Source organism: Sceloporus undulatus, chromosome 1, assembly GCF_019175285.1.
Source record: "Sceloporus undulatus isolate JIND9_A2432 ecotype Alabama chromosome 1, SceUnd_v1.1, whole genome shotgun sequence".
NCBI classification, from domain to species: Eukaryota; Metazoa; Chordata; class Lepidosauria; order Squamata; family Phrynosomatidae; genus Sceloporus; species Sceloporus undulatus.
The window spans coordinates 161,841,893-161,854,198 of NC_056522.1; the positions used below are offsets into that span (position 1 = coordinate 161,841,893).

Consider the following 12,306-nt stretch of genomic DNA (forward strand, 5'->3'; position numbering starts at 1 on the left):
TTTTGACATCACATCACTTTTCAAAGGCACCAAAACCCTGGTCGTTCATGGGCAAAATGAATGTGATATACCAACTCAGTTACCGGTCCATGAAGACACCCAGTTTGAAGCTCTTTTAAAGGTTTGGATAATTATTAAAATATTTTGTATTTGTATCTTAATTTTTTTAAATAATAAAATATATATTTCTGCAAGACATTTTGATACCTGTATTTTCAAACCCATCAATATTTCAGCACTTTCTTTTCAGTACTTTCATTTTTCTTTTGTGATGCAGTAGTTGTGGCTCTGATACAGCCACAGTAATTAAATTTGCTTTATTTGGGGTATTGCTTTTATCTACATTTGGTTCAAACACTTAACCAGTATCTCAGTTTACATGGTGGAGATGTGCACCTCTTTCCTTTACCCCATTTATCCTCTTGAAGTAGATACTTCGTAAAGAGATCCAGCTTTATGACAGAGACATATCTGTATTCTATGCCATCTCAAATGGGCTGATGGAACTTTGTGTGATAAAGAAGATTGTGTACAGAGATTTCTTCATGTAAAACTCATTTCATACATTAATTCAGCAACACTGTTGGTGGTATCTGTACTTGGCTGATCAGATAACAAGGGCCATGATGCTTATTCTGACTGTTATTAGAAAATTCAGTTCAAGAGGACAATGGACTGTTACAAAAAAGAAAAGAAAAGAAAACCACTTACTTGCATCACAGCTGATAAAATTCCACTTAGTCAAAAAAAAAGGCCTTCATTTTATTGCCACTCATTTCAGCATTTAATCAGATGTTAACTACTGTTACTTAGGGGGAAAATTTAAAGGAAACAAAGGGGCTTTACAGACGGCCCCTAAGGGGTGGCAGGATGCTGTCCCTTTCCTTGCCAGATCAGGCAACCACACATCACACCCCCAACCTGGCAGGTCTACAGCGCAAAAAGAAGCTTCAAAAATCAACTTCTTTTTGCACCGCAGAAAGGGTGCCAGAGCTGCTGGCAATGCACCTTTTTGGCGCTACTTTGGCACAGTGCGTATACATGCTGTGCCAAGGGAGCATTGTGACTCCTCCTGCTGCACAATGGGGTGTGCAGCATCACACCGGTACGGTGTGGAGTCAAGGCGTATAGTGTGCAGTCACCATGCCTCCACTCTGCCCCAATGCTGGCATTTATCACCCACCTGTTTAGGGCCAAAGAAGCCCTTAAAATTCATTTGAGGGAATTAGTTGTTTTACTATTTTAAGGGCTTATCCCCATAACTTCCTACTTACACTGCCTATTTTCTACACAAAATTGCAACTTTTGGTTCCCTTGCAAATCAAAGACCACTCACATAATACATGTTTTATTGGAATGCAAGCAGAGATTATAATCACAGTTCTTCATGGGCAATACTTTCACTACATGTTAAGAATCTAAAATTAATAACTTTCTTAAATGAAAACTCAGTTAATTCCAGTGGAACAGATCTATCTGAATACGATATTGGAAATAATGCCCTATACAATTTTTGCATGATTTGATCAGATTAAATGTCAATGCTTATTTCTTTCCATGATAGGAATGTCTGGAATTTTTTAACATACCTGAATCCCAATCTTCCAACTATTTTTTGATGGATAAACGATGGAACCTTATTCATTATAATAAGGTGAGAAAAATTTGTTTTCTGATTTTTGTTTTCTGCATACATTATTATTTATAACTTTATCTGTTTACCATTGATAGCTTCATTCGTATAGCATGTGCATTGCCTTGGAAGAATGGTGTAGTAAACTCCTATGGTCTAAATCCAGTTGTTAATCCCAAATAGAGTAGACTTTGATTGCCATTGATTTAGTGGGTCTCTTAAAGTTAGTACTAGCTATTGGATTTAGGCTGTCATCTTTAATTTTTTATGCTTTGTTCTGGAGACTAATCTTTGGATACATGGAGCAAAAAGGGAAAAGATTCATCTGAATAGATTTATAAATAGGCAGAGGGTAACACAAGGAACACCAGATAGTGTCCAGCAGTTGTACAGTGGTAAAAAGTGATGGTCAGGACCTCACTCCAATAGCTGCCATGCCCCCAAAGAGCAACAGCTATTGTTTTGTTAGAGAAAGAAGTTAGAATTCAGGTTGAAACTCGCATCCAAAACCACAGACACCTTAAACATACAAACCACTAAGAGTTTCCCATTGTTGGGTTTATGGGGCATGAAAGCAACCTTACACCCAGTTACCTGGAAGTCAGCTCCATTGAATTCAATGGTGCCTATATCTGACTATTTAGATGCAACACCTAAAACACATTTCAACCAAGGCTGAAAGGCAGCCTTTAGCTTTGTCTTAGCAGTCAAAGTGGCAATAAAGTTTAACAGAGAAGTATGCAAATGAATTTTTTTATTCTATGTAAGTAGGACTGCATCAGGCTCGGAAGGCATCATACACTGTGGATGTCGTGATAATTGGGGGCAAGGAGTGGTCGATATTGGTAGTGGCACACCCACAGGGTCATCACACAGGATTATTTAGGCACCTAATCACTCCACTTTGAGATAACTGAAGCAGTTGAAAGAGTATGTGAAAGGTTAGAAGCCATACGTCACAGAATCAAAAGAAACATTTCCAAGAAGTAATATGGATAACTACATGAAAATAACAAGAAATGTTGGAGTATTTTAAAAAAAAATGAGAGCATTCACAACCATGGAGAGTATACACCTCTGCATGGATTCTTCCTTGCTCTGTTGTAAAACCTGAAATCTGTGTTATCGTAAGTCAGATAGGGCAAGGATGATCAACCAATTACTCTGGCGCTCTGAGAGATTATGTTACTGTTTTGCTCTGAAAAAAGTCTTGGTGTTGTTTTCACCTGCATTCCTCTTTCACTACTCCACTGATGTCCAGCTGCTATTGAAGAGCATTTCTTATCGCCACTGTAACTGCAGTTGCAACTACATTGTATCATTTGTAAATTATAATTAATTATTTTTGTTGTTTCACTGCAGACCTATGTCCGTGATATTTATCCCTTTCGAAGATCAGTTTCTCCTCAGCTGAATCTGGTACACATGCATCCCGAAAAGGGGCAAGAACTTATTCAGAAACAGGTATTCTACTTCCCACAGTTTTTCCAACAGAAATACCAATTTAAAAAATCTGCTTAGTGTTTTTAGTACATGTTTTGTGAGTTGATAGAGAGATATCTGCTCTTTGGCTTGCAAGTAAGGGTCATGAAATTGGTAGATATAAGGGACAGAGACTTTGCAGTGCTCACTCTGTATCTTGGTGGCTGTGGGGGTGACATTTTTTGTCCCCTCGGTTTTTTATTTCAGCCTTACTTTGGCTTCACATGTTATTTGTTCCTATTTTAATTGTCAGATTACTAATTTTGTTTTCAAGGTTTTACTGTTTGTGATACAGCATTAAAGAATTGGTGTAAGAAGCCCCACAATTACATTTTAGATCTGCATCCTTTACAGTCTGCTTAAGCACAGAGTTATAAATGGAACAAAAACTGATTGTGGGTGTATCTCCAAACCAATTGTCTTTCTGTCTCATTAGGTGTTCACACGCAAGTTAGAAGAAGTGGGACGGGTTCTTTTCCTCATTTCTCTGACCCAGAAGATCCCTGTTGCTCACAAGCAGTCCCATGTGTCTTTGCTGCAAGAGGATCTTCTCCGCTTGCCCTCTTTCCCTCGCAGTGCTATTGATGCTGAATTCTCACTCTTCAATGATCCACAAGGTACCATTGAGAACCCCTTTCCTGAAATTCCAGTGGCTTTGTTTAGTTATGGGCTTCATCATGCAGCTTGAATGTGGGCAATTGCCCACTGACAGTCTTAGTGTAGTGACTAAGAACTTAATGAAAACATATCCAGGGTAGCTATGTTGGGCTTACAGTGAAACAGAACAACATACAAAACCCACAAAACAGCAATACCATCATTGAGCCACAAGAATGCACAAAATACATCATGCAAGATTTTGAAGTTCCACTGGCTTCTTCATCAGGCAAAGGTGTTAAAATATCATACAGGGGGATTACATTTTTTCAAGATGTTCTTTTTGTTGTTCTCTGTTAAAATAGTCTGGAGGGATATCAATCCAAGTGGAGGCCACTTCCCTCTCTGATAGGGACAATCACAGAAACCATGTAACATTTCAACTCTATTAGCAACAGAAAAAGCAAACGTCCCTTGAGATTCAAGCTGTTTCTGTCCAGGGTGAGGCTACCTGCTCTTGGGCAGACAACACTGAATTTCTCAAGAAGCTTCTGTACTGTTGCATTTGGGGAAAGCCTTTAGGTCCTCTATAGGGAAAAAAAACCTGCCAAAGACAGTCTCAATGATTTTTTAAAACTTTTGATGGAAGTAGAAACCTCAAGAGTTACGTCCCAGTCCATTGGCTCCCTCTTTTTAGGATTTGTAATTTAATGAATTTGCATTGGTTCAGAAATGTATGAGACAAGGATCTAGTGATTCTTTTGAACATTTGCTCTATAGCCATAGCAATCACTGCCGCCACCACCCCAACTCTTCTGTGGGAGCTAAAACTCAGTGATCACCAAGATTTTCTTTGGAAGGTCAGATATTCTTCTTTGAAATAAATTGTTGGCTTTGAATCCGATATAATTCTTTTTCTTCTTCCAGCTGGAAAGGAGCTCTTTGGCCTTGACACTCTTCAGAAAAGCCTGTGGATTAAATTACTGGAGGAGATGTTTCTGGGAATGCCCAGTGAATTTCCCTGGGGAGATGAAATCATGCTGTTCTTGAATGTATTCAATGGGGCTCTGATCCTGCACCCTGAAGACAGTGCTCTGTTGAGGCAGTATGCTGCCACTGTCATCAACACAGCAGTGCATTTCAACCACCTCTTCTCTCTTAGTGGATACCAATGGATCCTTCCCACTATGCTTCAGGTAATTCTCTTCTTGGAGAGAGATGAATAAGCCTGAATTAGCCATTAGTTCAGTCCAGTTAGAATAACCAGGTCTGTTTGATTTGGAAATGTTTACCTTTCTTTGGAGGTCCTTGATGTGGGGAAAATGTGCTGATGATGTTCCTTGGACCTCTATGTCTATATGCCTTCAAGTTGCCTTCTGACACAATGGCAATCCTATTAATGAAACCCACTGGGCGACCTTGGGCACATCACATGCTCTCAGCCTCAGGGGAAGGAAGTGGCCAACCTCCTCTGAAATCTTGCCAAGGAAACCCCATGATAGGTTTGCCTTAGGGCTGCCATAAGTCAGAAACTACTTGAAGGCACACAACAACAAATTAATTTCATGGATTTTCTTAAGTAAGGAATACTCGGAGGTGGTTTGCCATTGTCTTCCTCCAAAATATAGAAATTCCTTCTCGTGTTTTCTGGATATCATAACAGTTCCTTCATCCCATCATTTAAGGATATAGTCCAAGGGTTGGGAAAGTTCAGCCTGTAGGTCTTAGGCAACCCATCATAAACCCAATTATATGGCCCCAACAGTCACCCCAAAAACTTGTGATCCCCCTCCTGTCTATTCAAGTTGATTTGGGGGTATTTTTACAATTAAAATATCCCAGAAATGCAAGAAAACCATCCACAAATGTAGCAATTTGGCTTTTTCATGCCCATTCTATCTTACCATGTGCAGCAGTGTGCCTATGAGGCCCACAGGTGAGCATGGCAAGTGGGGGCAAAAATTCCCTCCCATGTAGCTGTCTACCCCTGATACCCCATCCAAGCAGAAAGTCCCACAAAAGCAAAAGAATGTCTGTCTCTCTGAATATGTGTATACAGAGAGATAATATGAAAGAAAAAAAGGAGGAGGGGAAGAGAGAATGAGAGAGAGAAAGAGAGAGAGAGACAGCATGTGTGTGTGACCCCATCTTGGAATATCTGTTTTCAACACAGTGCTGTTTATCCTATAAACAAACAGTATTTTGAAGTGCTTTCTCTTTGCGCAGGTATATGCTGACTATGAAAGCAACCCACAACTGCGTCAAGCCATTGAATTTGCCTGTCGCCAGTTTTACATTCTCCACCGTAAGCCCTTTGTCCTCCAACTGTTTGCTAGTGTTGCTCCTCTCCTGGAGTTTCCTGTAAGTATCTTGTATCAGTTTTAGTTTTGACAATATTGGTAGCTGAATCCAAGGCTGTATGATAACTGCTAGTGGCTACTCCTTTTGCTGGCAAAACCAGTATTGGTAGAGACTGCACATACTGATTTTGCCAGCAAAAGGAATAGCATGAGCACCCCATATCAAGATAGCTTTGATTGTAGCAATTTTAAAAAACACTTCTCTTCTTAACTATATTTTATGTACATTCAGCAACTGTACATGTCCTTGTAATTCACATTATATTGTGATTCATGCAAAGAAAGAATTACTTTGTAATTAATATGCACAACTAATTCTCTTTTTGGCCCACTGCTTGGAGAAGAGTGTTAGAATACTTCATCTCCATCCCATTCAGCATCCCAATCCTAGAGTCCCAAACCTCAAGAGTTAAGTCCCAGCCCATTGGCTCCCTCTTTTTAGATTGTGAAATTTAGTGATATTATCTTGGTTCAGAAGTGTATAAGATAAAGGGCTAGTGGTTCCCAATGGGGGAAAGATATAGGATAAGGATCTAGTGGGTGTCTTGGTGGAAAAGTGCTGTCACACTTTTGTATGTTTGCCTGTGTACAGTGGATTTCAGACAATGTTCAGGCAAGGTGTCTCTTCACAGATGATGAAGTCAATGATTTTTTTCTCTCTCAGAAGAAAGAGGTCAAAACTAGCACCTGAGACAGGTCACATCAATTATTTCAAAGTGGTAGATTTAATGACATTGGCCAGACCCCTGTGCCTTGCAATTCAACAGCCCAAATAAGGCCAGATTCTATTCCAGGCCACTTCAGTGATTTCTCAAGCCTTATCAAGACCATATTGCCCATATTTTCTATCTCTTCCCACCTCTTCTACTCCTAGCCCCAGTGATCAGGAAGGTGTAGAAAGAGAAAATGGTGATATTATCCTCCTTCTGGTTTTTAGTCCTGCTACACCTAGCAATGGTAGACTCATGGTTCCTTTTTCTGCATTCAGACCTTCTGACTCAGGGTCCCATTCAAAATACAGATATAGCCTGGCTCCAGCTAGCCAAAGTCTGATTACTGTACTGTAATGGTTACAGTAATTAAGTTATTTCCACTCTCTTGGCTTCCAGAAAGAAGGCAACCACCAAAATCTATGAAGCCACCTGAAAAGTCTTTAATGTATTTCCAATGAAACTGTCATCTCAAACTGCTATTACAGGCATCAATATGACAAACAGCAGCTTCAGAGGCATGATTTTCATCAGGACTGTGGCAAGAAGAGGGTTAACTCACAAACACGCCACCATCTGAGTACTGATTTGGCTTACCCTCAGTTACTATTTAATAATAGAAAACAAAACAAAACAAAGGACAGGTGAAATTAAACTGACAAACTAATTTGGCCCACTAACACTCTAGGTGTCCTGTTTTTACCCAGCTCAGTTCAGATAAGTGTCTCTTGCCAGGTCCATATGAGCCACAATACTCTGGGACCAGCCTGGAGTATTCTGGCCTCAAAGCTGCCCTGATGTCACCACATTACCCAGGCACTCCGGAGTGATGCTGGGCAGCTGTTTGCAGGCACATCCCACTGTTTTACCCATCACCACCACTGCTAATGCAAGTCACTCCCTCTGAGGTCAGGACCAGGGCACCCAACCTGGCTGGGTGCCTTGTTCTGACCTAGAAGGAGTAACCTGTGCCAGCAGTGGTGGCAGTAGGTAGCATAGTGGGGTGCATTGTAAAAAGCCAACCACCATTGTTCTGGCCCCCCCCCCTGATTTTCACAGATCAGGAGCAAATGGGGGCATTTATTAATCTATTTTAAGAGTGGTTTATCTCAGTGCTGAATTGAATATACATCGTCCAGATATTTCACACCAATACCGGGGATTGGGCCCTGCATCTTCCAGACTGATTGCCATAGGAGTAGGGGGGGGGGGAGGACATGTTATTTGTCCTATGTTTGTTTTTGTACATGTGTAATATAGCCATCTTACATACCAGATTAATAAACAGCAGATTAATAAACATGCAAGGCATTCATGTATCTAAAATGAAATCATTGACATTTGTAAGCACAAAATAAATTGCAATGGGAACCTGGAAAATCAAGGTAATGTTGGTTTTCTTTTCTTTTCAAAACATAGGATGCTACAAACAATGGGCCCAGCAAGGGTCTCTCAGCTCAGTGCCTCTTTGACCTGCTACAGTCCTTAGAAGGAGACACTCCAGACAATCTCGATATTCTAGAACTGGTGAAAGCAGAAAAACCACTGAAATCATTAGGTATTTTCAAAGGTCCTTTTAATTACTCTTTTATATGAAAGAAACACTTTGTTTTGCTGTTGTTCCTCAAAATGTTTGGTTTCAACTGCTGTTTTAAATGTAGGATTACAGTTAATAATGGACCTTGTGACTGCACTGGTTTGCTTATATACACGTGCGTTTGTGTGTTGTGTGCCTTCAAGTCGTTTCTGACTTATGGCGACCCTAAGGCAAACCTATCATGGGGTTATTTTGGCAAGGTTTGTTCAGAGGAGATTTTGCCTTTGCCTTTGCCTTCCCCTGAGGCTGAGAGCATGTGGCTTGCCCAAGGTCACCCAATAGGTTTCATGGCTGAATTGGGAATCACCCTGGTCTCCAGAGTTGGCATCTCTTGCCGCTATTCAGTTAAAAGTAGCCATTCACAAAATATTTGTTTTCCATTTTATTTTTCAAAGTACTAAATTGCCAGAACCATCCAATAAATGTCAACAAGCTGGTTTAGGATTCCAGGCTTTTATGTGTATTGTTTTTACTTGTTGGAAATGGCTCTCGCCTAATCCACGGTGCTTGGATTTTATACATAATTGGAACCCTGATCTTGCAGTTTAATTACAATGCAATAATATACATGTTTACTTGAAAGTCCCACTATGTTATATGGAGCTTATTCCTTTATAAAGGAAGAAACTATAGTCTTGCAGTGTAATCATATGAATGTCTACACAGATGTTTGACCTGCCTATTGTATTCTAGTAATGCCCTACTTTATTGCTGATATGAATGTCAAAGTGGTAGCTGTACATTTTTGATGGGTTTTCCCTCCCTTGGTTAATAGCCCAAGCTATCTCTAAAGTTCCAGACAGACCAGACTTTCCTTTTTGGAACCATCTATAATATCCACGTGGGATAAAATCCTATTAAGTAAACCAGGAACTGAAATTGAAAAGTAATTACTTCCCTCAGATCATAAGGACTTCTGATGACAGTTCAATAATTTATTTAGAAGATTGCAACTGAACTGTTCAGCCGATTTTACTTTCCTGGTATTTCCCACATTTTCACATCGTTGGTGTCTGTTTTTCCTTGTCAGATTTCTGCTATGGCAATGAGGATTTGACCTTTTCCATCAGTGAAGCCATCAAGTTGTGTGTCACAGTTGTAGCATATGCCCCAGAGTCATTCAGAAGGTAACATCTGTTTGGGCTTATGTTTGTTTGCTGCTTTGTTTTGGGGTTTTTGTTCCTGAATGCCAGTGCAAAGAACTAGAGTCAGTGTATCAAACATGAAACATAAGTGGCATCTTTTTAAAAGTGTTTTCAAGTAGTATACAATATGGTTGGTTTTCCTCCTGATATTTCAGTGAAGGTCAGAGACCCTACCATTAATTTAATACAGGTTGAGTCTCCCTTATCAAGAATTCTGAAATACTCCAAAACTAACTATTTTTGTGGATGGTTGAGATAGTGACACCTTTGCTTTCTGCTGGTTCAAGCTACACAAACCTTCATTTCTGGAACAAAATAATTAAAAACATTCTATATAAGTACCTACGAGATATGTATATATGAACGATATGAATGTTGTGTTTAGACTTGGGTTCAAGATAACTCACTATTTACATATATGCAAACACAGGTATCCCAAAATCCCCCCCCCCCAAAAAAAAATCCAAAATTCAAGACACTTCTAGTCCCAAGCATTTCACATACAGGAGATTCAGTCGGTAAATGTTCCCAGAATAGCTTTGTAGTGTTTATCAGCTTCATCTGAATTTTAATAATTTCAAGGTGGCAGAAGCTTCTGCCTGCTTCTGTAGGCATTCATAACCACAGAGGACCATCCTGAGTGTGATCTTAAAGGACCACACCAAACTCCAGCTGCAGGAAAAGCATGCTCAGATAAGTGTTGTGTGTATATCTTTCCAGAGACTGAAAGCTCTGTTCAGGAGCAGGAGTTTTGCTGCAGTCTTTCCACTCAAAACATGAAGACTGTATAATTGGGGCAACCTGGCCAATGTTGTGACATTTCTGAAGTGCCTACCATTCATGTGCCAATCCAGAAGCTGCAGCTAGTGTGGAATGATTTGTATAAACTGCTGAGTGGCATGGTCTAGCAGCAGCATATAACAATCTCTACTGAAGGAAGCTTGTGTGTGTATGTTTGTGTGTGTACACATGCACCTTCATGTCACCTGTTGGCAACCCCATGAATTTCATAGAGTTGTCTTAGGTAAGGAATACTCAGGGATTTTTGCCAGTTTTTTCCTCTGAAATAGAGCCTACAACACATGGTACCATACTGACAGCTCATTTGCTACTAGGTCAGGATTTAAAAAAAAAATTGTTAGCATGTTAATCCTTAAACAACGAGAGATCTGATTAACCGTGATACCACCTTCTTCCTAGTAAATGTATTCAGCCTTTGCAGTCATGTAGGAGATTATTGCACTTACTAAAAACCCGTCTGCTCCCCAAGGGATACAGTTGGTTTGTGGGTTGCTACTGGGTAGTATCAGACTTAATTCTCCGCCGATTCCACCAGGCGATTGCAACCTGGGTGCCAGGTGTGATTCGGAGGCCATTTTTCCAAGACAGCAAGCTCTCGTTTTGGAAAAGCCACCTCCGAAGTGTGCCTGGGACCCAGGATGCAGCCAGGTTGCAATCGCCCGGTGGAATCAGTGGTGAATTAAGTCTGATAATACCTGGTAGCAACCTACAACCTGACTGTATCCTGTTGGAAAGCAGTTGGAGATTTAGCAAGTACAATCATCTCCCTAGAGGGGCCCTCCTGGTGCCACAAAGGGCCACTCTTTAGCTGACTGGAGCAGAGTATTCAGTATTGTGGTATCCAATATGTAGAATATTTCCTTCATTTAGACATGCTTCAACAGCCCATATTTTAGGCACCTGTCCCCTAATTGCAGTTCTGTACTTCTGAACTACACCTTCATTTTGATTTTTTTTCCCTGATGATGCACATTGCCTCAGTCTTCAGATGCTGATGGTCCTTGAAGCGCTGGTTCCCTGTTACCTGCAGAGGCTGAAGAGGCAAACCTCCCAAGTGGAAACAGTGACAGCTGCTCGAGAAGAAATCGCAGCAACAGCTGCACTTGCTACATCTTTGCAAGCGCTTTTGTACAGCGTGGAAGTTCTTACCAGGTGAGATGCCCCACCTTTGTGACTGTGACCTCAGAGAACACGAGAGATGAAGAACAGAAGAACATTTATTCCATGTTATTTATATACCTGCCCATAGTTAAAATGGATATGTTGTCTTTAAAATTACAATAAGGCCTAACTTGACTTATCAAATGATAATTCAATTGAGCACACCCCAGATTTGAATTTTTATTGAAGCTTATGTTTTTCCCTTTCAAAATGTGATTAATTAAATCTGTTTAACTGAGAAACCTGGGGACAAAAGCAAATTATCAACTTTGACCATAACATGGGTAATAAAAACAATCCTTTCTTTGTGGCAAATTTGGTGTTTGTCACTAGCATGAGTTCAGACAGTCTCTTTTTTTTAACCAAACGAACAGGCCAATGACTGCTCCTCAGATGAGTCGCTGTGATCAAGGCCATAAAGGAACCACTACTGCTAACCACACTATATCATCTGGAACAAACACTAGGTAATACACAGCCTTAAGCTCCATTGTTCCTTGTGATAGCTTATGTGTGCCTGAAGTTTTGAAGAAAAAGTGGAGGAGTGAATGGCCACAGGAGGAGCTTGTATGCATTACCTTGCTGTATCAAACTCCTAGGCCTGTTACAGACTGCCAAAATAAAGCTGCTTTGGGTCTCTTTGGAGGCATGCTGTTTAAATGATGCATGCATCCTAAGAATCCGGAAGCTGCACCAAAGCTGCACTCCAGTGTTTAGGAATGGAGTGTGGCTTTGGTGCGATCTCCAGACTCTTAGGACCCATGTATCTTTTAAATAGCATACCTCCAACGAGACCCCAAGCAGCTTTATTTTGGCAGTC

At 40.4% G+C, this 12,306-nt stretch overlaps 1 protein-coding gene across 12 annotated transcripts in view; it reads left to right on the forward strand.

Moving 5' to 3' along the window:
- UNC80 (unc-80 homolog, NALCN channel complex subunit) overlaps positions 1 to 12,306 on the forward strand; it is a 158,805-nt gene that overhangs the window by 107,736 nt on the left and 38,763 nt on the right. For all 12 annotated transcript variants that reach the window (XM_042437336.1, XM_042437378.1, XM_042437344.1 and 9 more), the window contains 10 exons: positions 27 to 121; positions 1,565 to 1,654; positions 2,996 to 3,097; positions 3,552 to 3,732; positions 4,640 to 4,908; positions 5,939 to 6,073; positions 8,202 to 8,340; positions 9,410 to 9,506; positions 11,307 to 11,477; positions 11,861 to 11,953. In XM_042437336.1, coding sequence (XP_042293270.1) covers positions 27 to 121; positions 1,565 to 1,654; positions 2,996 to 3,097; positions 3,552 to 3,732; positions 4,640 to 4,908; positions 5,939 to 6,073; positions 8,202 to 8,340; positions 9,410 to 9,506; positions 11,307 to 11,477; positions 11,861 to 11,953 — 1,372 coding nt within the window. The remainder of the gene's footprint in view (positions 1 to 26; positions 122 to 1,564; positions 1,655 to 2,995; positions 3,098 to 3,551; positions 3,733 to 4,639; positions 4,909 to 5,938; positions 6,074 to 8,201; positions 8,341 to 9,409; positions 9,507 to 11,306; positions 11,478 to 11,860; positions 11,954 to 12,306) is intronic.